Source organism: Gallus gallus, chromosome 15 (assembly GCF_016699485.2).
Source record: "Gallus gallus isolate bGalGal1 chromosome 15, bGalGal1.mat.broiler.GRCg7b, whole genome shotgun sequence".
Taxonomy (NCBI): domain Eukaryota; kingdom Metazoa; phylum Chordata; class Aves; order Galliformes; family Phasianidae; genus Gallus; species Gallus gallus.
In genome coordinates this window covers 90,752-115,793 of record NC_052546.1, presented here as the reverse complement: position 1 = coordinate 115,793, position 25,042 = coordinate 90,752, and the positions used below count along the sequence as shown (strand labels likewise).

The following is a 25,042-nucleotide window of genomic DNA, read 5'->3' as shown; positions in this document are numbered from 1 at the left end:
TCTGACAGCACAACTCATGCTTCCCCTCAGAAGCCACTTCCGTCCTTTACTACCTCAAATTCAACACTACACAGTTGATTCATCACCTACCCTTTAAAATTTGTAAACAAGTGCCTCTGTCTTTTCTACCACCACCTGCAAGCCTGCATAAAATGACATAATCTTTCCTGTTTCTCCTTAATCTGCAAGGACCAAAAAAATGTAACAGCAGTTTGGCTGTGGCAGTGCCGCCACTGCTGTCACATGCGTCAGTACTTTTCTTGTTTCCTTGTCTCTCCTGACTGCTCCATCTGTTATCTCTGATCTTTTATCATGCCAACTTTTTAGAATGAATAATAACAAATTTTCATTAATTGAACTAATGCATTTAAATTAATCCAATATCTTTCAAGTTCAGTAGAGGAGGCCTAGCGGAGAAAATACCTGAAGATCAGATTCAATTAGAAAGATTCCCAGAGCAATCACAGCATCTCTGCGACGTTCATCGAGCTGAAAAATTCCATGGAAATCCACTGGACACATACAGAGGAGTTTTTGTACCTGAAGAACAGTGAAGTGAAAGAATTGGTGGAACAAAGCCAAAAAAAAGACAGAGCAATGCAAAAAACTAAACAAATGAGTGTTAGAACCGTCTTTCAAAAAACAACAACAAAACACAGTAACAGAAAAACAAAAACACAACTCAGTAGACCTTGGGAAAATCCCAGCTGTCTTTTTTTAAGGACCAGCTCTACTCATCGCATCTATGTCCCACAGCACCCCAAGCAGCAGGTCAGGGCTGCACCAATACACATGCAAGTATTTTCACAGCAGAGAATCAGTCTCAGGGGCTGTGGATTTCAGGACTCATCCAGAGCTCCTCCAATTGAAGAGGACAGTGCTCTTCCCAGTTCCTGGAAGACATCTGGCCACGCTGCCCTCCTTTAAGTATCAGTGTATGAATGAAAACATCTAAGGGCCAAGAGCAAGAAAAGAATAGCAGATACTGGGAAAATCTACAACTATTTGACATAGGTTGATTTCAGTTTCCTGCAATGCTTGAAGAAGCTTATTTTTGTATTTCAAAAGAAACTTGAAAAACTGAAACTTTTCAGAGCATCACAATTACACAGCTCATCTACTGATATCACATAACTCCTCACCCCGTGAGTAGTTTCTCACATAACTCACCCCTGTGAGTAGTTTCTCACATTGAGGAAAAAAAAATATCAATGGGTAACAAGGAGCCAACAGCAAGACATTAAGAAACAGTGCCCAGAGAGGTGGTAGAGCCACTGTCCCTGGAGGTATTCAAGACATGTGGAGATGTGGCACTGAGGGGCCCAGCTCAGTGGGCACGGTGGGGTTGGTTTGACAGTTGGACTAGATTGTTGTAAAGGTCTTTTCCAACTGTAATGATTCTATGATTTTATGATTTGCAACTAGGTATACGACCAACAAAAGCACTTCAGAAGAACTAAATAAAGGCACTGTAACATCTGGATGAGAACAGCCACGTACTGCAGTTCTTCTTGGCACAGAGCTGTGCCACCCTGCACACAGGCACCAGGCTGCGATGCTGTCTCCTCACAGCCGCAGCTCCAAGCAGAACAAAGATCACAGCAGGAAGCCTCCCAAGACTGAGACCCTTCTACTGAGTTCTATATTTGGCAGATGTTTATCTCAGCTAATTTTTTTTTTCCACCCTCAGCAGATAACATCACTCCGACTTCACCAAATACCGCAATCGCGTCCAGCTCCAACAAGGCCAGGACCAATTATGCCCCACGAGCCCCGGGCTTCCGCGGGGCACAGCGCCTTCGCCACAGGCCCACGAGAGCGCCCTCTCATGACTGGGCACGCCCGCCCGCCCCCGGAGTACCGCTCAGTCCCCAGACACGCATACTGTGACAAGACCCACACAGCCTCCTCACAGGCAGAGCCTGAGACTTTCCCTCGCAGCACCCAAGGGTCTCATTCGCGTGACGCGCCTCGCAAAGAGCTCCCGCCCGCGTGACAGCCCTCCGCGAGTCACAACTCCACACGACGCCCCCACCTTCTCCAGCGGCGCCGGGCTCTGCACCGCCAGGGACCGCGCCAGCGACAGCACCGTGTTGAAGTAGAAGCCCCGCGCGGTGCCCGCGCTGCTCCCTCGGCCCACGCCCGCCGAAGGAGCTGCTGCGGCGGCGGCAGTGGGCGCGGCGGCAGTCGCAGCAGCGGCTGCCGCTGCCGTAGCCGCTGCCGCCGCTGCCGCCGCCACCGTCGCGGCCGCCATTGAGTAGGAGAGCGGCTTCGCCCCTCTCGCGAGAGCGCCCGTCTCACGACAATTGTGGATAACCAATCGCACCGAGAAGATGGCGGCGCCCTGCTTGGCTTCACCGCTCGGAGCTCCCCGCCCCGCCCCTCCACCGGCGAACCGCCCTCTCTCAGCGGAGGGCTTGGCCCGCCCCGGGGAAGCGGCAGTTCCGCTCGGTACCCGCTGACGGAAGAGCGTAGGCTCCGTGTGCTGGGGAGGTTCACCATGTCAGCCGTCTCGAGGAGCTACAACCCCTTCGACGAGGACGAAGAGGAGACGCGGGGCGGCGGAGAGGTGTGCGGTGCGGAGCGGCAGCGCTATCTGCAGCAGGAGGTGCTGCGCCGCTCTGTCGCCACCGCCGACAGCACCGCGCGCTCCCTCTCGCTGCTCTACGAGTCCGAGCGCATCGGCGTGGCCGCCTCCGAGGTGGGTCTGGGTCCCTGCGGCAGCGACCCGGCGGCGGGGCTGCCCCTTATCTTCGGCCTGGGCTATGCCCGGCCTGGATATGCCGCTGCCCCGCTCCGCTGTGGGATTTTTACTCTGATGTTTTCTCGTCCTCTGTGCGCTGTCACTGTTTCTCAAAATCGATCAGCGTCTCAGAGACAGCATACCCCTCCGTATCACGGTTTGTTGCTGAAGAGAGGCTGGTTTTTAAAGCATGAAATCCCAGTTGGATTCTCCTTACACTGAGAGCAGAGCTCAGCTGTGTCAGTTTCTTACTGGGTTTTATTAACAGTGAATGTATGTTTTCAGTGGCTCTCTGATGACATGAGAAGTCTGCACGCTTAGTTGTTGATTGTGCTCTTGGTTCCCCCTCTATTAATCATTTCCTTCATTCTCACATGCTTGTTTTGGAGTGGAGTTTATATTCAGCCATTACTAATGAGGGCCTTGCTGTGATGTCATCTGCTAATTGGGAGTTCACTGGAGTGCAGAAGCATGACTGCCAAAGTGACCCCAGGAGCAGTGCTGGTGGCAGCTTAGCAAGCTCTGCCTTGTGATCTCTGTTACAAATGGCTGAAAGGAGGGACCGAGAATTGAGTCTTAGCATGAGGTTAATGGTTATACTGGAGTTCTGTAGATATATGCAAGGCCTTGGTTTTGCACCGGCATTAGCTGAGGGGAGGTCTTCCATCAGAATGAATCTTTGGATTGCTTTCACATAATGCCAGTGAAATACAAAATAATACAGCTGTGCATATCAGGATTTATAACTCCTGCACTGTTAGCATTGCCTTAAAACTAATTTAAAAATTAAAAAATTCTAGCTGTATTAGAATTATACATCAAGAAATATTAATCTAAATTAATATAAATATTAATATTAAATAGATAAATAATAATATATCTAGAAAGTATTCTTTAGCTAGTCTGTTTATAAATCATCCAGAACAACCTAGCAATGTAAAAATAGCATCCCTTGTTAATTTCCAGTTCCAGAACTAGACATAGATTTCATTTCCTGGTTGTAAACCTTTGCATTTTCACTGCATTGCCCATTAGTTGCGATACTTGTTCCATTAAGAAGCAATACAGCCTGACAGAGGACCAGCGTGGAAAGTGCCTAAATCCCTTTTGTAGTACATACCGGGAAGCTAGTTGTGCACAAATGAAGTTTTTGTAGCTGGCCAATGTCACACCTGACTGCCAGCTTTTCATTGAGATGCCCCCAGAACAACAGGAGCGAGTGAAAAGGCTGCATGCCTTTAGGAGTAGTCTGCACAGTTGAGTTTTTTTTTTTTTTAAGCACATTTATTAAAAATGCTTGATGTATCAGTTTACCTTGACTTTACTAGCTTCATTTTATCTGTCAATATCCATTAGGAGCTCATACGTCAAGGAGAGGCACTGAAGCGTACAGAACAAATGGTTGATAAAATGGACCAGGACCTGAAGACTAGTCAAAGGCATATAAATAGCATTAAGAGCGTTTTTGGAGGCCTGGTTAACTACTTCAAAGCCAAACCACCTGAGAGCAAACCAGAACAGAATGGAATGCCTGAATATTATGGCAACAGTAGGTAAGTAAAATGAAAATTTTACTGGGGCATGATACTGTTTTCTTGGGTTCAAGAAGAGGAGTTATCTGTCATCAGAAATCTTCTGAGAGAATCTGGATCTAGAGCAGTTCTTCTAAAGTAAATGTTGAAGTGGAACATAGTGCTGTCATGTATTCCTCATTCTGTTACCAGGGTCTTGGCTATCTACTCTGTGTTCTTTGATCCCTCTCCAATTATCTGACTCTAAGAGTGTTTCGTCTGCTTCCTCACAGTGTCACTATTTTCATTCATGTGTCTTTCTCCTGAACTCTTCAATTCATCCATTTATTTTTTTTTCCCCATAGCATCTCTGAAACCAGAAAAAAAAAATCAGAATTTAAAAATAACGTACTGATTCTGTAAACTCCTGAGATTGTGTCTGGTTTCCATTTTGCTTTAACTCTGAAAAAAAATATTCTTTTCCTTATATTTGTAATGGTAAGAATAACTTCAGATTTTTAGGAATTTTTTCGCAAGTTACTTTTCAGAGTCCCCTGAATCATCATGCTTAATTCAGTTGTATTAGGCAATCATGGTTTTGAAGCATTGACATGCATCTACTTAAGTATTATGCATCTTTCTCAGCTTTTTTAATTAAAAGTTATAAGCAGAAATGAAGTGTCTCACAGTACTTGTCTGTCTTCAGCTGAGAAATATATGTAAAACCTGGTAACGTTGCATGGATTGATTTTTCTGCTTCCCTTTTTCATTTTCAATTAGAGGAAAGGAATAGGTTGCCTCTAAGACCGCAGATGTGATTTTCTTCTTGAAATCAAAGCTTACGCTATTTTCAGCACTAGAGCAACCAATTCTGCTTTCACTGAAGATGTGATAATAATTAGTTGTAAAGGGATATGTTGGATCAGGTCTATTAAGTTCTCTTTCCTTAGATAATTTTAATGCCTGTTCTTTAACTGATTCAGAATGAAGCCTTTGATCCATAAGATTATATATTTTTTTCTATTACCAGATTAAAAGAAGCAGTGATGTCTAGCAAAGATCAAGACTCAAAATTTCAGGAAAGTCATCCAAATTTAAGACGCCTAGATAATTCAGGTTTGTCTATTTTATACTGAATGCCTGTCGTCAAAGTGGAGGGAACTTGCTCAGTGGTGAAGGTAGGGCCAAATGCTGACTTGTGTTGCTACCTAACTTCTGGAGAAGTTAGGTATCCTAGCATTCCTGGTATCCTAGCATTCCTGATTTGTAATTCTCTAAGAAAAGAGATGCTTTCTGCTAACTTCAATCTCCATTACATTTCGCATAATATTAAGAGTCTGTCCAACAGAGGGCAGAAGTGACTCTCTAGTGGCTTTACCTGTGGGAATGCTAAATGCTGACAGAAGGTAGTAAGCTTGTTCTGTTGGTTGTGGGATTTATTGGATATTTTTGGTTTTTTTTTTTTAATCTACACAGTAGAGTTACAAAAGACAGCAAGAGGGTGATTATAGCTTTATAATTGTTCATTTTGAGTGTGTCCAGTAGGTAGTGATGTTGGACTGCTTTTAATGCTCTTGCCAACCAGTTATATAATTACGTGGCAACCATAGTCAAATTAAGTTTTGATAGCTTTCCAAAACTTGATTCTTCTTTCTTTACTATATACTTTATATGTCTTTTACTCTTAGCAGATAGTGATTTCAGCAACATAGATTCAATTTCTTCAGTGCAACGGGATGCCTGTCCAAAGAATCAATGTCTGCAAGCTTACCACAAAAAAATTGATAACAACTTAGGTAAGTGAGAAAATGGAAGCTGTTTGATATAGTACAATTTTCAATTTTTCATTCTCAAGCCAGAGAAAATGTTTAAGTAATATATTCCCAAGAACTTTCTTTGTATAGCTCATATGAGCTTTGATATTAAAAAAAACAAAACGCTTGTAGATCATCTTTCCAAACCATCTACACTAAAAGCATGAGTCCTCTTAGATCATATATTGACTGCATGAAAAGCAGTCTTACTAAATGTGAATATGCAAGCAAATCTCTGGTCTTTGAATGAGGAAATGCTGCTGATGTATCCCAGGATATGAAAATATTTCCCAGGATATGTTAATATTTCTTTGAATCATACTGTGACTGAAATATCATTAGGACAAGCAGGCTAATCCTTCCATTTTGGAGGAAAAAAACAGTAATAACATAACCTTGTTAAGATACTAGGAGTATTAAAAACAGTAATGACTCAACATCTGCATTAGAGCAGTATGGTACTTATAACCTCATCATGTAAAGTTTACCAGTTATCTTGAAAGATATATTGAACTTATCAGACTGACAGCTGTATCATGCATGTGTTAAAGTGTACATTGATTTGGACCAAGAGAACTTAAACTTGCAACTTTTGAAATAAACATGTTTTGCAGAAAATAGAACAATTGAAAGGTATGAAATAATTTGTGAATTTGCTGCATTTCTTTTATTACTTCCAAAAAATATTCAGCTGACCTTCTTTTCTTTTTACTGTAGTGTATATACAAAGTGCCTCTTTGCTTACATTTGTCACTATTTAGCTGACCTAGAAAGAGGAGATTGGAAGGAAATCAGAAAGGAATAAATCAAAGAGAAATAATCAAGCATAAGAGTTAGTGGAAGCACATTTGTTCTACTCCCAAATCATGCGAAACTTACTAGCTTCAGAAGTATCTATACCAGTCAGTCACACAATAGCATAGTTTTCTTGTAGTCAAATTAATTCTGGAAATTCAATTTTCTCATCTGTGTTAATTATTTAACTGCTTAAATCTTCAGTGTATTTAGAATATCTCTGCATGCAGATCAGTTGGGAAAAATAGCTTCTTGTTAATACTGAGCTGAGGAAAGATACAGTCCAATTTTCAACAAGATCTTTTAAAAAATGAAAATTACATGAGAGGGTGCCTCATTATAGGTTTTAAGCATTTAACTTGTAATGGAATTAAAGACATGATTACTTTCTTGTAATGCAGTAGCAGTATTTAAATTTTGCTTCTTGCATTATTAGAGAATGCTTGGACTTGAGCAGTTGTAACTAATATTTTCTAACTCAAGGTTTTGGAGGAGAGGAAATCCTGGTAGTATCCATTTAAAACAATATGCTTTATACTGCTTTGAATCCTTATGGTCAATTTCTCCTTTGACAGATGAGATGTCCTCTGGGTTGAGTCGTCTGAAAAACCTAGCTCTTGGTCTGCAGACAGAAATAGAGGAGCAAGATGATATGCTGGATCGGCTAACCAAAAAAGTAGAGATTCTAGACGTCGGTATTAAAAGCACTGATAAAAAAATCCGACAACTTTAAAGATCTAACAGAAATTTTTGTCCAGCATTACTTCTTCTCAGTTGTCTTTTCTCAACAGATCTCTTTAAAAAAAAAAAACAGCCTTGGATGACTTTTTTTTTCCCCCGTTAGGCTACTGTTTCTGTTGCCATTAAAAGTGTAGCATAATACCTTAAGTTTCTTTCTAATGTACATGGGAGAAGTGTATTTTGAGTAAAATCTCTCAGTGCTCTTAATTTTTTTGTATTACTGTGCATTGTGTGCATGGAGGAGTCCAGAGTCTACAAAGTTTCAGTATCCCTGGCCTGAAAGCTGCGATGAGAAAATTAACTACATTTCACCTTTTCAGTTCCAGGAGGGGCGGGGAGAACAGAATGTATTCCTTTATTCAGATCAAACATTGCAAATTCTGTTTACCTGCAGCTATATATATATATATGCTTAAAAAATGCCCATTTCCAGCTGTACAAATAATCTGAAGTGACTGCCTTCTTGGCATTTTTGGGGCTTAAGGAGCTAACTCCTCCATTGACTTTAGCAGGTACAGAAAGTTCCCATAGATGAAGAAAAGTTCAAAAAGTTTTGAGTCTTCCAGATACAAGTTGGGTCTTCCATTTTGTGTTATTCATTCGTAAATAGAACTGCAGAGTAATTACAGTTCTGCTCCAACCTGGAGACATGACAGTGAGAGCTAGATGTCTCTTGAAAACAAGTAATTTCAGTTTGGAGAGAACCTGTGTCATTATTGCAATACTCGCTATCAAAACTGACAGTAAAAGGCCAAGAAGAGAATCACTTTGTGCTGGTGCAACATTCTCATCCAGGTTAAGATAACTAAGGTGTTTAGGACTACCAAGCTTTTATCTTTCATGAGTATCACATTCGTACTCTTTTTTTTTTTAAGGGAATTTGTTACATTGACTTGCTATAAAGTTCACCCAATAGGCTAAGGAGATGTAAAAAGAACTAGACCATTTCTTGAGTTACTATGTCTCTGGGGAATTCAACTGTAAAGACAAATGAATCACAAAAAAAAAAAAACCACACAAAAAAACACACACTTCTAAAGCATAGTGTTATGAAAAGTACATGGTAGAATTGTGAATTAGTCTGAAGGTGAGCTGTTTCTCCTAACCTTGCTACTATCATTAATTTAGTCTCTAAAAAAGATAGCACTTGCAGAGGCTTAAAACTACATGAGCTTTTGAGCATGAAAAGCCTTATTTGCTTTTGCTTTAAGGTATCATTATACTAACATGAAGTCTTGAAAAAGCTTAATATCAACATTATCATCTACCGTTTTGGTCAGCGTCATAATTTTCTTTAACTGTTAGAATAGTCATTAATTATATGATCTAATGCCTTGAGAAGGTTATACTAGTCATTAGTTATCAAAATCTGTTAAGCACCTCAGTGAAGGAATATTCCAATTATGATTGTATTTCTATTGATTATATATTTGACTCACTCCCCGTTTTGTTAATAAGGTATAAAGAATGGTGGTTTTACTTATCTTAAAATGGATTTGTAAGATCTGTCAAGAACAACAAAAAACCACCACAGTAAATAACTCATTGTAGGTTGAAACCTGCCCTCATTTATATGCAAGTGTTTCAAAATTAAGTTTTTTCCAAAGTCAGACTTCAGTAAATTGGATGTAGATTGAGGTTTTTTCCCCCCACTAAGTTTGGGGAAGTGGAGGAAAAGCATAGCTAGAAGATCTAGTTGTATTACATGAAATAAATGCAGAGCTTGATTCCCAGCTAAAATTTTAGTTTATTTAACTGAATGTTGTCTTAACAGTATGTTGTCTTTCTGAAGTCAGCTGTTCCTTTTTTTAGTCTAAGTTAATTCACAGAATGAACTCAATTGTTTTGGTAAATAGTTTAGTTGTATCAGCATTACTAAAAGTTTCATGCATCCTGAATGTCCTTGATGGCCTTAAAAACACAGGCAAAGAAGGGGAATGAAAAGAAGTTTTTAAAATCCTTATTTCTGCTTTAAGAACCTTATAATCCAAGAAGACTAGGATCTCCAACACGTGGAGGTTATACAGAAGTCTGACTTCTTGCATCTGTAACAATTTAATTAATTGTCTCAGTAATACATTGTAATGCTATAATGTGATGGGGAAAGCACAGCAACAATAGCAGGGTAACAAAGCCTTTAGCTGCGGCAAATGAGAATAAGCCTAAATGCAACAGCTGTAGGTAAAGGGAAAAATAAATAAATAAAAAAGCAGTTGCTTACCTTTTAAAGGCCTCAGGATGGAAAAGATCTCCAGCAAAATACCTTTGCTTCTACTGCCAGCCCTTAAATGAGGTCTGGGAAGGGGTGGATCCTGGCTCCAACTCTTTAGATCACTCAGGTACATTGTATGCACCTGAGTTTCTCTGGGCTGGCTCTGCCTTCTCCCTGGGTGCTCTATTGCTGTTTCCAAGCTGTGACTTAGCATTTCCACTATATGCTGTTTTTTTTCTTGCTACTTAGGCTTTTCTGTTCTATTTATTATTTTTGTTTCATTTAAAATTCTTTTTTAAAGGATTGTTTCACATGTTGAGTTTCCTTTCTTAGGGGAAGAAAAATTTTTACGAATATTTGTGCTACTAACTGAATTACCTTTCTTAACTTTCGTGTGTTCTGCTGAATTTACATGAAGAAACAACTGTATTTTGTAAGCGTAATACTTTTTTTCTCATTAGAGTAGCCTTTTCTCCTGTAGGAAGGTGGAAATTCTAAGGTAGGAAGAAAAAGCACCGTGATCTTTGCCTTTCCAGGAAATGTCACTTTATATATGTAATGAAGTACTTTCTGTAACTTTTCACATTGTTTTCTGTGATGAAGTACAGTTTTATTTCTTTTTGGATACTGTTGAAAAACTTACTTTGTGTAAAGCATAGGACTTTCAGAAGACTCAAGTGCTAACTTGATAACTTAAACTGTTTTGCCTAAATGTTTTTGTTGGCATAAGAAACTGATGTTCTTGCTCTAAAATAGCTCTGATCAGTATTATTCCTTTTGGCTTGAGTAGAAGCCTAATATTAAGGTCAGAGTAAGAGAAGAAAATATTCCTTTTAGTCTTCTTTGGGAAAGGATACATGTTGTTTCTCAGAAAGTTTGCTAATAAATTTTAAAGAGTTGTTAAACACTGGGGACTGGCATACACTTTCTAACGTATGTATAGTAAGATATATGCAAAAAACAGGAAGGAGGGGAAAAAAAAAGTGGGAATAGTCAGATGTGTTTACTAGTTTCCCCTGTGCGTATAATTTGAAGTTGTTTGAGTGTTGAATTAAATACTGTAACAAATTATGCATAGCTGAATTTCTTTCTGTACTACAAAGATGTGTTGCTGTGCCTTGTTTTACTGAAATTACTCAGACACTGTACTGTGCCCTATTGGGGTGCAGAAAGTGTGCTATCCAACATTTCAAAGAGAAACTACTGCCTTTATTTGGCTTATATATTAATGCTCTCTATGTGAATCTGGTCTTTTCCCAAAGGTTTTACAGTTGTTGGTTGTATTTTTTGTTGTTGCTTTGAGTTCTAATATGTGAAGTTTATCTGAAATATTTTGCTGCCTGATAGCTTTTGTAAAGTGATGTTGTTTGTTAAATGGTGAAATAGAGAATACAATCATTGCCTTCTGAACATGTAGACCTTTATAGGTATTTTTTAAAAGCATAGCATTATATGGAGGAGGTTTATTAAGTTTAACTCAGAAATGTATGGAGCTTAATTTTCAAAATCACAGGTAATGACTACTGATTATTTGTCTATAGGTTTTTTAATTATTATTAAGCAAGACTGTATTTCTATACCACCCAGGTGTATCACTTGCTTTTTCTTTTATTTTAATGTTAAAATGATCTGCAATTTAGAAGATTGAAGTAAATAAATGCTGAGCAGTAAGCTAGTTAATAAAGATGTTTATTGTTAATAGAGAGATTTTGCATTTATTTCCCTTTTTTTATTATTATTACAACTTCAGATATTTCCTTCCCATAGTAAAATCTATTAAATTCTACAACATATTCTGTAAATTTTGAGTCAAAATGGAAATTAGCTTGGGTTTTGTTTTCTGAGCATAAAAAGAAGACATTCCATTTTACTTGACTCTTGAGTAGATTTTCTTAATGTAAAAGTGGAATGCAGGTAAGCATTCATTTATGTAAAACTTTTCTGTGCAACAAGGAAATAATCCGAGACGTTACTTGAGGAGTAACCTTGCCACAATCCCTGGTATTATCAAGAACATAATAAACTGTATGCATGAAGAAGACAAGTAGGATAGGAATAAGACAAAAATAATTGTACCATCTTCAAAACTTAAAAGCAACAGGTATGTAATATTCCTGTATGGTCCCAAATTTTGTGATGGCAAAAGTCTTCAGAATGTCCTGGTGTTTAGCTGGGTTCTTACTTGTGTATGAAGACAGGAACTTGGCTTCTGTGTGTGTTTCTTTTTCATAATAAAGTTTAATTTGTCTGAAACTGTGGCACAGAGATTCAGAAGTGCTGCTGCACAATCTCTGAAAAGGGAATCTTTATGCTGGATAGGCTGACAGGCTCTTAAAATTCGGAGAACTGTTTTGCTGCAGTTTCTCTGCAGTTTCTCCAACAAATAGGAACTAAGAGCTCTTCCTTTTATGCACCTTTTTAGTTGCATACAGAAAATTCAAGTCAAGAGTACAGCAGAGAATGGTAGAGAATGGAACAGGGAAGTGAATACTGAATCTTTGCCAAGAATGCTATTATCTTTTGTTGCTTGCATGGAGAATCAGTTTCTGCAACTTAGAAGACAGTACTTCCAGTTAATTTGTTTCTAGCTGGTCCACCATTTCAACTTTTTCTTAAAAAGATGCTTGTCTCGTGCAAGTATGTACAGATGGAAAGAGTAGGGCCTGTGCTTGACTGATGTTTTCTCTTCTCTTTCCCCTACTTCTGAGGAGTGTATTTGTTTTATTTGTGTTTTGTTTTGAAGGAGGGAGTCCTACAGTTTGCATTTTCTTTTGTTAGGTAGTTGGATGGTTTGTTTGCTTTCAAATAAACATATCCCTGAAATGGGAAAGTAAGAACAACTGCTCTGGGGTCCTGAACTAAAGGGTTGATAAGGCTTTTGAAAGAAAACAGAGGTGCCCTTGGAATAAGTGGACTGCTAAATTAGGAAGATCTCTGGATGCCAAGCAGGGTTTTCTAAATACAGTGACTTTGGAGCCCTGTCTCAGCTATTAAAATTCTAGATGGATTGTGACTTTGTTGTTGGCAAGACAGAACTTTGTAGAAAATGGCCTTCAAATTCTATTTGTGTATTTTTTGGGGAAAACAGCTGTCCTCCTTGGCATCATAATTCTAGATGATCTTTCATTTTCCTCTGTATTAATTGTAAATCTCTTCATTCTTTTAATGATTAACAGTCATTTGCCAATGATGAGTTCTGCCTGCATGTCAGTACTCTTAAAAGCTGCTAGATTTTTCTATTGCTTAGAAAAAACCTTTGCTTGGCTTCAATATGTCTCACAGCCTTCACAGATAATACTGCACTGAGTTCAAATAATGTGACCACTCAGCTAACTGAAAGGGGTCAACTTAATTAGCTATGGAAGAACAGCTATTTGCAAAGTGGAGGAAAAAATAGTACAATACTTCTGATTTCTGTCAAAATTTCAAATGCTATCAACAAACTTTTCAGAGATGATCAGGTTTCAAGCAAGCAAACCTTTGTGATCAGCAAAGCAAGGTGTTAAAAGAACAGATCTTTAAACACAGAACTGGATGGAGAAGGCAAAAATGAGGAAGACATGAGTGGACAAAAGAGTGACAAAAATGTATATACAAAGTAAGGTGTTGTTTTTTTTTTTATCATGGAAAGGATGGGATGCTGTAATTAGCAGGATTGGGCCAGTGGGCACATGTATGGGAACTGTTGAGTCACGGCCCGAACCACTGATTGAGCACCTGGGGAAGGGATCTGGTCAGCCCTGGGAGCACAGGTGAAGGCAATTCAGCTGTGGGACCTTATAAAGAAAAAAAAAAAAGCTCTCTCCACCTTGGCTTGATCTTTCCTTGGTGCCTACCACCAGTGAGGGATGTAGGTTGTGGGCTTCCTGAGGGATGTGGCTGTACAGAACCACAGAGTTATTAAGGTTGGGAAAGACCTCTAAAGTCTTCAAGTCCATCTGTCAAACCATGCACACTGAACTACGTCCCTCAGTGCTATATCTCCATGTTTCTTGAACACCCCCCAGGGATGGTGACTCTAATGCCTCCCTGGGCAGCCCGTTCCGGCACATTACCACTCCTTCTGAGAAGTATTTCCTAATTCTTCCTTCGCCGGCACCTCTTTCCCTGTGTCTTCTGCTTAGGGCTTCCCCAACACCTGCAGCCCTCCTTAGGCTGCAGGGGGCGTTCTCCACTTGATGGGTCGCCAATGGGGATCAAGGTTTTAATTATCAAAAGCTCTGATTTACGGCTTGTGTCGGACCCCTCACTCCTCAGTTACTCAACAACTTTCCAATTCACGATGTCATCTCAGGGAAAGATCTGTGTTGCCACTTCAAAGCTCAGCGGCGGAGGCTTCACAACACACCCCATAGCCTCCCTTCAGCTCCTGGCAGCCCCTCAGCATTCTCGTCAGCGGTGGCGGATAGCGCTGAGGGCAGAGCAGCACCGTTATCGGCCCGTGCCGCGAAGGGCAGCCTCCATGCCAGCGGCGAACCGAGGAATCAACGGGACCGACCCCCGACCATTTCCGCCGTATGGAGCCAGGGAGGAGGCTCGGTCATGGGGCGTTGCGGAAGAATATTGCACTTTGACAAGCAGACCCGGAGGAGCCCCCTGCCCTCGCAGCCGTTTCCCCGCTGCTTAGCGGGAGTCATGGGAGATAGAACGGCGGTGGCGGGGCGAGGAGCAGGCGGGAGGCGAGGGAGACAGGGGCAGGAGAGGAGGCGCGGCGGAACGGGACTATTTGAGAAGACCCTGGCGAAGCTTTTGAGGAGCGGAGTGATCCCACCGCTGCAGTAAGCGGCCCCGCGAGGCAGAAAAGGGCGGCGGGGCGCCTTCTCTGTGAGGATAGTGCGCCTGCGCCGCTCCTCGTTTCCATCTCTTCCCCCCCCCTCCCCTCCCCCCCCTTTCTCCCGCTCTCTCCCCCCACGCTTCTCCTCTCCGTGTGTGGGGTGGAGCGGTGTCTTCTCACCCGCTTCACTTCCATCTCTCGTTTCTCGCGCCCGTCCCCGAGGAGCTCTCCCTACAGCCATGGCCCAGATCCTGCCCATTCGCTTCCAGGAGCACTTCCAGGTGAGCTCAAGGGAAAAGGGAACACAGGGAGGGGGCTGTTCCCTTCTGTCTCCCTGTGCACCTCGAAGAGGGGCGGCCGCGGCCTAGTGTGGGGTGGGGGGAGCTGTGTGGTGCGGGACCGCGGCGCGCAGCGCCCCCATCCACCGCCGGGCGCGATTTGTGCAGAGTCACTCGGGGCCGCTCCGGGAAGTGTTCTCCACCCGCTTCTGAGGAGGCCGTCGTCTCTCGGGGTGTGCGGGGCTTTACTCTTCTCCACAGCGACCGTCAGCCTCCGGATTTCGGGAAGCCGTGTGGCTGTGAGTTGGGGGATCGAGGGCCTGGAAGGCCTCTGCCTCCCTTCCAAGCATAACGATGTGGAAAAGAAAAAAAGCCCTTTCTCAAAATGACATAGTTCTGTTCCTGATGGCCTATGTGTAGCATCAGTGCTGGAAGCAGTCCATCACTAATGGATGCCGTGCAGCCAAACCGGTTTCTCTGTTCCTTCATAACCCCGTGCTAAGGAAGGGTTGGAAATGGAGTGGGAGAACAGCAGCCTGCGAGCATGCAGTGTAAGGCAGGAATTAAAGGAATTTGCTAAATGAATGGGGGAACAGGAAGTGGAGTTGGCAAGTCATCCTGCTGTCTCTGCACAGCCTCCTGTCAAATCAGTCTTCCATCTCAAAATATGGACTGCAGACCCATCCTCTGGGAGACTTGGTACTGCTACAGGCCTTGCAGCTCATTTCTGGGGAGGGTTTTCAGGTGACTGTAAGAACTGCCTTGGTCATTCGGGGAGGAGACCAATGCTGGAAAAAATGATTGGGCAATGGGTTCTAGAAATATCTGCTCTGTGCCAGTGGGAGCACACACCTGCCTTCTCTCTGGAGCTGAGAGTTTAATATAGTGAAGAATTTCTCATCCTCCCCCCTTAACCCTACAGGATAGCAGCGATTGCTGTAATACAATTAATTCATGGTAGCTACAGGGCAGTTGTCTGAGTAAGTAAGTGAGGATCAGGGCATTTTTAATGTCAGACTCACCTTAGAAAGAAGCGTTTGGTTCTCACAGCTTAAAGCTAGTAGATATCACTGATCCTGCTGGTTGTTTTTGGCTGTGCAGTGATGATGAGTGGATGTTATGCTTATATTATAGATGCAGTGTCCGGCTTTGCATATTACGTGACTGTTTCTGTCTTGCAACACTGTCAGTGCGAGTATTAGAGCACTTCTGGTGTGAGTTGGGGGCTAGTAACTTCCCCAGGGAGTCCTACTGAAGTCACATGCTATTTTTTGCCACCACCTGCTTTTGCTCCTAAATGTTTTGATATTACTGGGAGGACTGAGCCCGTGCTGGAGGGAGACTGCACAGGGGAGCATGGGAAACCTTAGGACCATGCCACTAGTGTGTGGAACTGGATTCTTCTGTGGGATTCACTCCTCCCTGCTCCCCCACCACCCCCTCGGACTGAGAACAGTGGCTCCAAAGCAGTGTTTCACACTGGGAAACTGAGATTGGTGCCTGGGACAGGAATGCATCAGTCTCCTCAGTGTTACTTCAGCATCTGTCTTTACGTGACAGGTGAAATGGGGAGGGAGATCAGGAGAAATGTGGGAGCTGGCAGTGTTTGTTCTGGCTGGATATCTGAATTATGGTTTTATCAACTCTAACATACCATTATATGTCTCTACTCTAGATGTGTTAACATCTAGAGTCACAGTTTGCTCCTTGTTGTTGGTCAGTAGGGAGTTTTCTTATGACAGGATTAAGCCTTCACTCCTGTTCATAATAATTCATTATCATTCAGCTTAATCTTTTTTTTTTTTTTTTCCTCATTTCTTCTAAGGAATAGGTTTGGCTACAGTTAAATTGTCATATTTGAAATGAGTAGTATGACAGATCTACTACACTGCTTTATGATGTTAAATCAAAAACAGTTTCTTATAACTGCTGTGTATCGGTGATCCTATATTAATTTGTTCTGCATCTTAATTCAAATTGTACTGTTTATCTGTAGCGATTTTAAGTAGTATGTCTGTAAGTAGCTAGAGTAGCTGTTAACTCTAATTACTCAATTTCAAATTCAGCCTGGTGCTGGTGGAACATTATTTCACTTATACTAAGTCTTCCTGTATGGAAACTGTTGAATCACGGCCTGAACCTCTGATTGACCACCTGAGGTGAGAATTGAGTCAGCCACAGGGGCACAGGTGAACGCAATTTCACCTGAGTGACCGGAAGGGGTGGAGCCTGGCTGTACCCCTCCTAGACCCCATTTAAGGGCTGACTCCCAAGGAGGAAGGATCTCCTATCTGGAGATCACTCCTCTTGGAGCCCTTCTATGAGCCCTGGACATGGGTAAGCTCTTTATTTCATTGCTCCTTTGTAGCGTAATAATCTCTCTGGTCCAATACCTGTTTGCCATATACCTTCCCTATACTCTGCTAAAAGGAGAAATGGAGTATGCAGAAAGTGGTCTTTAGGGAAGCTAAACAAGTTGTGGTGCTAAGTACTGAACTATCCCAGACTCTAGCTGGATAAGCAAGTGGGGGGGGGGAGAGGAAAAGATCTTGGTTCACATAAAATGGAAGAATTACAGGTAGACTGCTTACGTTCTTTGTGCAGCTTATTTTATGTTGATCATTCTTCTAAGTGAACTATACTTGCAAGGCTGTGCAGGAGGAATGACTACTAGTCACAGTGCATGTGAAATTGGAAGTTGTTACAGCTTGTACCTTCAACCCTGCTATGAGCTTATAAGCAGACAGTAGCTACTGTAAGAGGGAGCAACAACAGGAGGGTTGGCAGTGGGGACAGGATGTCCAGCAACTATATGCAGTTCCTTATTGTGCATGTTGTTTTAACTTTATATAGCCACGCAAGCTACATAAGTGCTCTGAGAAACTTACCGTGTTCTTAGTTTGTGTTATGCTTTAAATGATATGTTCTTACAGAGCTGCTAGTAGGCAGTACTTAATATTTAGATACCTATAGCCTCTGTCCAAGCCTTACTCTTTTGTAGTGGGATTGAAACAACTGTTGATTGAAACCTCTGAAAAGTGTTTCCATTATTGCTGTGCAGCACTAAGCGGGAGTGGGATATTTTCTGAACCCCAGAGAGATTTTAAAGTCATCAAGTTATGTGAGCTCCAGCATTTAACTGATGATATGTCCCAAGTACTTGGATATAGCACTGAGCAGACAGTAGATTAGTCTTAAAAATTCTTCACTAGAGAAAGGGATTTAGTTTGAAGACTTTGTATCAATGTCTGAGTTGGTCTTTGCTGGCTCAGTCTGGATCACTGTTTTTTCTGCAGAAAGAGTGTTGCACTAGAAATCCCAACACTTAGTAAAATTCTCATATAAAAGCATCAGTAAACTGGAATGGGGAAAGATTAATACATTTCAGATGATTCAATCATCCGAAAACCCAGATTCAGTCATTTCATTCTACCTGTGGCATTTATATAATATATCTCTGGTTAATTTTTTATCATTACAGGAGTTATCAGTATTTTAACATTCTTAAAGTTATGTTTGGTAGGCAGTGATCTAATCTAGCCTATAGTAGTATTAGATATGTGTTATCTGGGTCATTCAGCCTGATAGTGAAGAAGCAATGCTGGCTAAATATTCCTTTCTTATGGTTGTAAAGGGTATCTGTTCCTGTTCTTATGTGTAGTCATAAGGAACATGCTTGTTGAACTGCTTCTGATGGAAGTAAACTTTCAGTGCTCTCAAATAGCTAAAATAGGAAGCTTTTTTTTTAATTAAGTGACCATCCTTTAGGAAGTACTAATATTTTTGCCTTAAGAAGTTTACTGACAAGCCTAATAGGAGGATGGCAGCAATAGTCACACACTATGTATAGTTACTTTCTGAAACTTTCTGTAGATGTTATGGCAGTTAGAACTGTAAGTTATGACAGAATTTGAGGCAAAAACTTATTTCTTAGTAAAGATACCTTAAGTATTATGGTTCTTCAGTAGGGACCAGATTTTGAGGGGGATAAGCTTGGGCTTAAAGCTGTGCTTGAACTAGACTAACACCTCAAGATTCTCACTGTACAGGGTGAGTGTCAAGTTAGGTGTCAAGCTGAAGCACATTGTCTGAGAAGAGGCTTTGACAAGGCTGCACTTCTACTTCAGTGCTCTGAGTTAGGGTTAATTAAATCAAGACAAGCCTGGCTATCCTTTGGTTAAATCACTTGTGACACTTCACTTTATCAGTCTTTCATAATAGGTTGTATCTTGGTAAGTGAACTGAGATCATGCCCAACACTGAAATGTGAATGTGTAATTTTCAGTGAGTGGATATTTTCAAGTCTAGAGCATATAATCAGGAACACTGAATCTAAGGGGCTGTCACTTACCCTCCTTTTTTAGGGTCATAGATGACTTGGCTACAACTTGTGTGTTTACTGGGTAACAAACTTTCTTATTACGTGAATCTTCTTAATGTGGAAACATTTTCCCTTACTGATACAGAAGCCTTTAATAGCTACATGCTCTCTGGACAGTTCTGGAAGCTCTAGTCACAAGCTGCTTCTGGTATTTTAGTGTCTAAACTTTGATAACCTTTTGGCATGAATGGCACCTACTTCTGTTTACTAGCTTGTATAGAAGTATGTACCTGTAAACTGAGGAGACAGCTGAATGGGTGTTGATTATTGTGCTGATGTGCTTGTTACCTCTCCAGATACCTTCTTACACATGCATACATTTAGCTTGTATTGCATTACTGAAGCTTATGTACGTCAAGATTAGGAACTACTAAGCTGAATAGCTCTTCTTTAGTAAGCCGAAGAGAAAATGATTCCCGAGTTTTTCTTGGGTGTGGCTCCAATGCAATGCTGCATTTCTAAGTATCTCAGTTACATACCCAATTTATGGGTTAGTGAGTAGCTTTACATAAGCTGCAACAAGCCATGGTCAGTATGTTGGGGACCTAAAGGCCCCTGACTGATGAATGATCCTGGGATGGAACAAAGTATTCTGACTGTTTTAAGGGAACTGGTATTTGTGACTATAGCCGCAAGTATCTTGTTTTGTAGAGCGAGACGACCTTGGTAGCTTATCTTGTTTTCAAAACAAGTCTTTGCAAAAACAGGTGTTCCGCTTGGGCTCTGTATTACACGTTGGATGTGTGGGTACAGTGTGCAGTGGAACAAACCCTGCAGACCCTGGGGAGTGTCAAAGCAAGAGAGCCCCTTAAAGTAGGGGGACACCCTGCTGGCGCTGCCTATCACATCTACTGCCGGCATGTTCCTTCTCTCTCCTTCTGGTGGTTTGCCATCTCTCAAGGGTCAGAAAGTAATAGTACACTTGCTTAGGGATGTTCTGCTTCCTGCTTGTGGGGATTATCTAAAAATGGATGCCTGTGTGTGTATGAGTGTGTATATGTTGACTAAATATATACACTGTGCTGCTCTGAGTGAATGGTTTGCTTGCCTCTGCTCCTGAGACATCCTGTCACTCATACTTGAATGTACCCTGAAACAATCAACCAGATCAGAACATACTGAACAGCCTGTGACATTAGGTTGCTTCTGAAGTCCATGAAAACTACAAGAGATACAGTTGGCATAGTAATGGTGTTTGGGAGAGCAAATTTGGAACTACAAAACAGCTGTTTTCAACAAAATCACAGCCATTAGTGATACATCTTTGCCAGTGATGAAGAGCCTGCATGCTATGCTTGTAAAAGTCTGCACCTGTGGGTCTGAACCACTGTTGTTGTCACTGCTGAAATGCACCACCCACTCCCTCGCTGTGCTCACATTGACTGTTTGGTCTCTATAAATGTTCGGTAAGCATTGATAAATGTCAGTGTGTGTCATTTTTACTTCCATAGAGGACTTAAATTCCACACCTTTGCTTCATATGCACTTCCATGTCAGACACCATTTTGTGAGACTGCCCTTCTGCTGCCATCTGTCACCCAGCGATGAAATGTAATGGGATATTGCCGGTAAGGTTCAACCTATACTGCCATACCATCAGCATCCACCTCTGATTTTGTGGGCCAATATAATAAACTAGGAGGCATTGCTTTTGGAGAAGCGCTCTTGAAACCTGTTCCCAAATTCCTGTATCAAAACAGAAAAGCAAAGCTGCATATTTCTCACTTTTCACAGGACTGTGTTTAGCCAATGTATCACATATAAAGTTATTTGCCATAAGTTGAGTTAGCGCTACGCTGCATCCTCCCTGTGGCCCGGACAGTGCCCATTGCACCCTGATGTTTGGCTGTTGCTGAGTGATGGATGTGTGCCTGGGGCTGGGTCAGGCTGTTCAGCAGGGAATAGCTGCTGCCATGATGGTGCGGGTTTGGATTGTAGGCTGGTGTTAATCCCCAGTAAAACTGTAGCTGCTGTTCCTTTGTTTGAACATCTGTGCTCTGGGGCATGAAGCAGGTCCCTGGGCTTGTCACAGTTACTGTTGCATGAAATGTAGTTTACAACCATACCAAGTTGCTGTATGAGGCACAGCTAAATCAGATATTACAGACCAGTTGAAACACTGATCCACCTTCACTGCTGCCTCTTCTCACTAATCTGATGATTAGTGAATGAAAGGAAAAGAATGAAAACAAAGTTAATGTGGAAGAATGAAAGAGAAACCTAGGCATCCACTTAGTGATGCAGAATGACTTGAAGTTGCTTTAAGAATAGCTACTTTGTCATGTGCCTGAGCTTAAGTGATGTCTGAATTGATCATGTGTGGGGAGGAGGGGTCTGCATTGAAATCCCTGCTTGTGCTGTTAATCTAAGAGATGTGATCTCTTGGGCAAGGAAAGATGGAATAAGTGGTTATTTTAACACATTTTTCTTAGCATGCAGTAGTAAGAATTAAGTTTAGAGAAGCGAGATGAACAAGTGCATTTATAAAATTAGGCCATTGAAAATAGTGTTCAACTGTATTATTTGTGCAAACAGTTGCACAGCATTTCTACTACAGCTATGAAATAACCTGGAAGCTTTAGTGCTGTTTTCTCTGAGACTATGGGAGAAGAAGGAAGAGGCTGGATGGCAGGAAGTAGCTGCAATTAAAAAAAAAAAAGGGGGGGGGGGAGGGAGGGGGCAAACAAAGCGCGCGCACACAAAAACCCAAACAAAAAAAGTTAAGTTTTGTATGACTGTAACTTAGATGTTCCTATTGTCTCATGACAGCTTTGTATTGACTATGTCTAGAGGTTTATCTGAAACCTGAATCAGCAAATATCACTATGGTAGCATATCATATTTTGGTTGATATAACAGAAGGTGTATTTTAACAAGCCATGGTAGCTGTTAGCTGGTAAAAAGAGACAGAGGTAGCATAAATGCTGTATAAACACAAGCTATGACTGCAATTCCAATGCATTCAAGGTTATTGTGTGCTTCAAGGGAAGTAGTTGGTGCTAGATCAGTCTCAAAGTAAAGGAGGAAAGAGGTGTCTGAAATGTTCTAAACCAAAGTGGGGATGCCTGGACCTGCTAATCACAGAATTACCAGGGTTGGAAAAGACCTCCAAAATCATCCAGCCTAACCATCCATCTATTGCCAATATTTCCCACTAAACCATGTCCCTCAGTACAACATCTAAACATTTCTTGAACACCTCCAGGGTTGGTGGCTTGGCTATCACCTCTGCCAGCTCCTTCGGCACCCTTGGGTGGATCCCATCTGGCCTCATGGGCTTGTTGCAGCCCAAGTGGAACAGCAGGTCTCTTAACAGTTTCCACATGAATCAAGGGGGTTTTATTCTGCTCCCCATCCAAGTCTTCCAGGTCAGAGAGTAGAGTACCCTGAGGATAACCTGTCTGGCTTTTAAAGACAGATGTAAAGAAGGCATTGCTAATCATGCAGTTTGTCTCCAGGTGAAAATAAGAGTTGGCTTACATCCTGGTTTTTAGTCCTAGCAATACTATGAAGCTAGAACATGGTGATCTAGCTTTGCCAAGGTAGACGTGGTGAGGTCTCTGCAGTGAAGGGGAGGCCCTGGAGTGAAGTATATTTTTCATCTGTCTATTGCTCTCTCAGCTTTCCTTTTCCTAAAGAGATGATGTGGAGTTGAAGGTTGGGAGGGAAGATAGAGGACTTAAGACTGCTTCTCTAATTGTACTATAAATGCTGTAGATGTTGCAGTTGGTTATTTCTGGTGTCTTCAGGCTGTTTCTTGGGAAGGAACTCAGCATTACGACCTTACCTTGTGTTTGTTACAGTATCTGTTTGAGCAGATAAGCTGAGGTAAAACCTGTGAAGATAGGTGATACTAACTTGGTACTTACCAGGTCCTGAGTATATTCAGATTAATGTAACAGTCTGCATTAGACTGGTAATTAAACTACTGATGCTCCCTTAAATGTCATGGGAATACCGCAATATCGATTCCATCTAGAGGGAGAAGGGAAAAAGTCTGTCTCTATATATGATGGGAGCAACTGAAACAAGGGATCAGATGAGATACCGGGAGGGGATCTTATATGTAGGGACTTAAGTTAGACAGATAAATCTTCATGATAAGGATAATAAAGCACTGTTCCCTCTTTCTAGCTCCAAAGTTTGGGTATTAACCCAGCAAACATTGGATTCAGCACCCTAACAATGGAATCTGACAAGTTCATTTGCATCAGAGAGAAAGTGGGAGAGCAGGCACAAGTAGTAATAATTGACATGAGTGATCCAGCAACACCCATCAGACGTCCAATTTCTGCTGAAAGTGCCATAATGAATCCGGCCTCTAAAGTAATTGCACTAAAAGGTGAGTAATCCTTTATTCTTATAATATGTAACCTACTATTAAGCTTCATTACTTCTCATGTATGCTCTGAAGCATAAGAGCTGTGTAAGATTTATACAAAGAAAGTATAGTAAAAAAAAGTCTTGCTTGAATTTGCGTGCTGTATTTTGATTGTGAATATTTCAGTAATCATTGGATGGTTTGCCTACCACTAGGTGAGAGATACTCAGGCTTGGCACTGCTACCTACTATTTTTCACTGAGCACAAATGGATGTTCAAAGAATAATGAACACTTGTAGGGAGAGTGGAGGGAAGACTAAAACTGCTCTTATGCTCTGCTCTGTACTTACCCTTTGCTGTAAGCACTTACTAGGTACCAACAAACTGCTGTAAGCCTGACTAGTAACTACATGACACAATGTAAAGAAGACTGGATGCATGAACCTGTTTAGTTTGATAACCTACAGATGTGGTGTTGATTTTTGTCTTTAGGTAGCACTCTGAGTAGCCCCCCCAAAACATTTTTTACTATATTTCTTTTCTTAGATGAGTGGTTTTTTTTAGTATTTAGTCTCCATAACTGTTTGTTACTATGTACTTCTTGCATCTTATGTAAACAGATGGTGAGTGTACTTTGTTATTTCATGTTTAGTACTACAGAATGGTCTAATCTCAAAAAGTACTGAACTTTGAGATAGGCGTTTGACAGTTCACTTCATAACCATATAGAGGGCCTTAATCCTTAGCTGGTATTATAGTGGAAGTGTTCTCTGTTGGCATTTTGCTAACCATTTGTCTGTTTTGACTATTGACTGTACCAGGTGGAAGAGGAGTGTTCTGTGTGTGTGTATATACATATACATGTATGTATATGTATATCCCAGGTTGGATGTGGCTCTGGGCAGCCTAGTCTAGTGGTTGGTGAACCTGCACATAGCAGGGGGGTTGAAACTAGATGATCACTGTAGTCCTTTTCAACCCAGGCCATTCAATCTCTCTCTCTTTCCCCCCCCTCTCCCCCTCTAATGGAAGTACAGCTGATAGACAAAACCAAGTTGCAATACTTTTGAGAGACTTCTGTTAGTGTGTCCTGTGTGCTATTTGTTTCTTCCTAAATGTGATAACCAGTGTGAAAATCTGTGATGAATTTGCTTAGGGGTCTAAGAAATAACATTCCTCAGAAACTGACACAAAATGTGTGATTTGCTGTCTATGATATCAGACTTACACTGACATTAGTTGAGAACTGATGTGTTAACATTTGACTTTAGCTGTAATTGTGGTTCAGTTGAGATGCTTTTACGTCTTGCAAAGGACAGCCTTATTGGGATGTGGTTAAGGGCAACAATGAACAGATTTATTTCAGATTCGTTTGATTTCACTATCCTTAACCTCAGGCCCCTTTTAATAAACTTTATTGTCAGGGAAAGCACCTTCTCTGTACTAGCAGAACTTCATCTAGCTCTTAAGG

The 25,042-nt window shown here is 41.5% G+C and overlaps 3 protein-coding genes across 16 annotated transcripts in view; 2 read left to right on the top strand and 1 right to left on the bottom strand.

Moving 5' to 3' along the window:
- The window catches only part of PI4KA (phosphatidylinositol 4-kinase alpha), a 56,600-nt gene extending 54,227 nt beyond the window's left edge, over positions 1 to 2,373 (bottom strand). For 3 of the 4 annotated variants that reach the window (XR_005840101.2, XM_004945480.5, XM_415062.8), the window contains exons 1-2: positions 2,036 to 2,264; positions 424 to 540 (exon numbers count right to left, since the gene is read on the bottom strand). Coding sequence is in view for 3 of the 4 variants with exons in the window: in XM_004945480.5 (XP_004945537.2) it covers positions 424 to 540; positions 2,036 to 2,254 (336 nt within the window). In the remaining variant the exon portion in view is untranslated. Of the gene's footprint in view, positions 1 to 423; positions 541 to 2,035; positions 2,265 to 2,326 lie in introns of those variants that run through there. The other variant, XM_046901194.1, reaches the window with a different exon arrangement.
- An 87-nt stretch (positions 2,374 to 2,460) lies between these two features.
- On the top strand, positions 2,461 to 11,515 carry SNAP29 (synaptosome associated protein 29). Of its 2 annotated transcripts, none has more exons than NM_001030652.2 (5): positions 2,461 to 2,701; positions 4,100 to 4,296; positions 5,285 to 5,370; positions 5,946 to 6,050; positions 7,439 to 11,515. In NM_001030652.2, exons 1-5 carry the CDS (start codon positions 2,501 to 2,503, stop codon positions 7,594 to 7,596), a joined length of 747 nt encoding a protein of 248 aa, NP_001025823.2. In that variant the 5' UTR covers positions 2,461 to 2,500; the 3' UTR covers positions 7,597 to 11,515. The 2 variants fall into 2 exon arrangements, with proteins under 2 accessions (NP_001025823.2, NP_001383225.1); NM_001396296.1 differs by having other exon boundaries at positions 5,943 to 6,050.
- Positions 11,516 to 14,698: 3,183 nt separating this feature from the next.
- The window catches only part of CLTCL1 (clathrin, heavy chain-like 1), a 38,898-nt gene continuing 28,554 nt past the window's right edge, over positions 14,699 to 25,042 (top strand). For 9 of the 10 annotated variants that reach the window (XM_415060.8, XM_040648288.2, XM_015275696.4 and 6 more), the window contains exons 1-2: positions 14,699 to 14,871; positions 23,384 to 23,591. In XM_415060.8, the coding sequence (XP_415060.2) occupies positions 14,830 to 14,871; positions 23,384 to 23,591 (250 nt within the window). In that variant the 5' untranslated portion in view covers positions 14,699 to 14,829. Of the gene's footprint in view, positions 14,872 to 20,700; positions 20,818 to 23,383; positions 23,592 to 25,042 lie in introns of all 10 variants that reach the window. The other variant, XM_025155585.3, reaches the window with a different exon arrangement.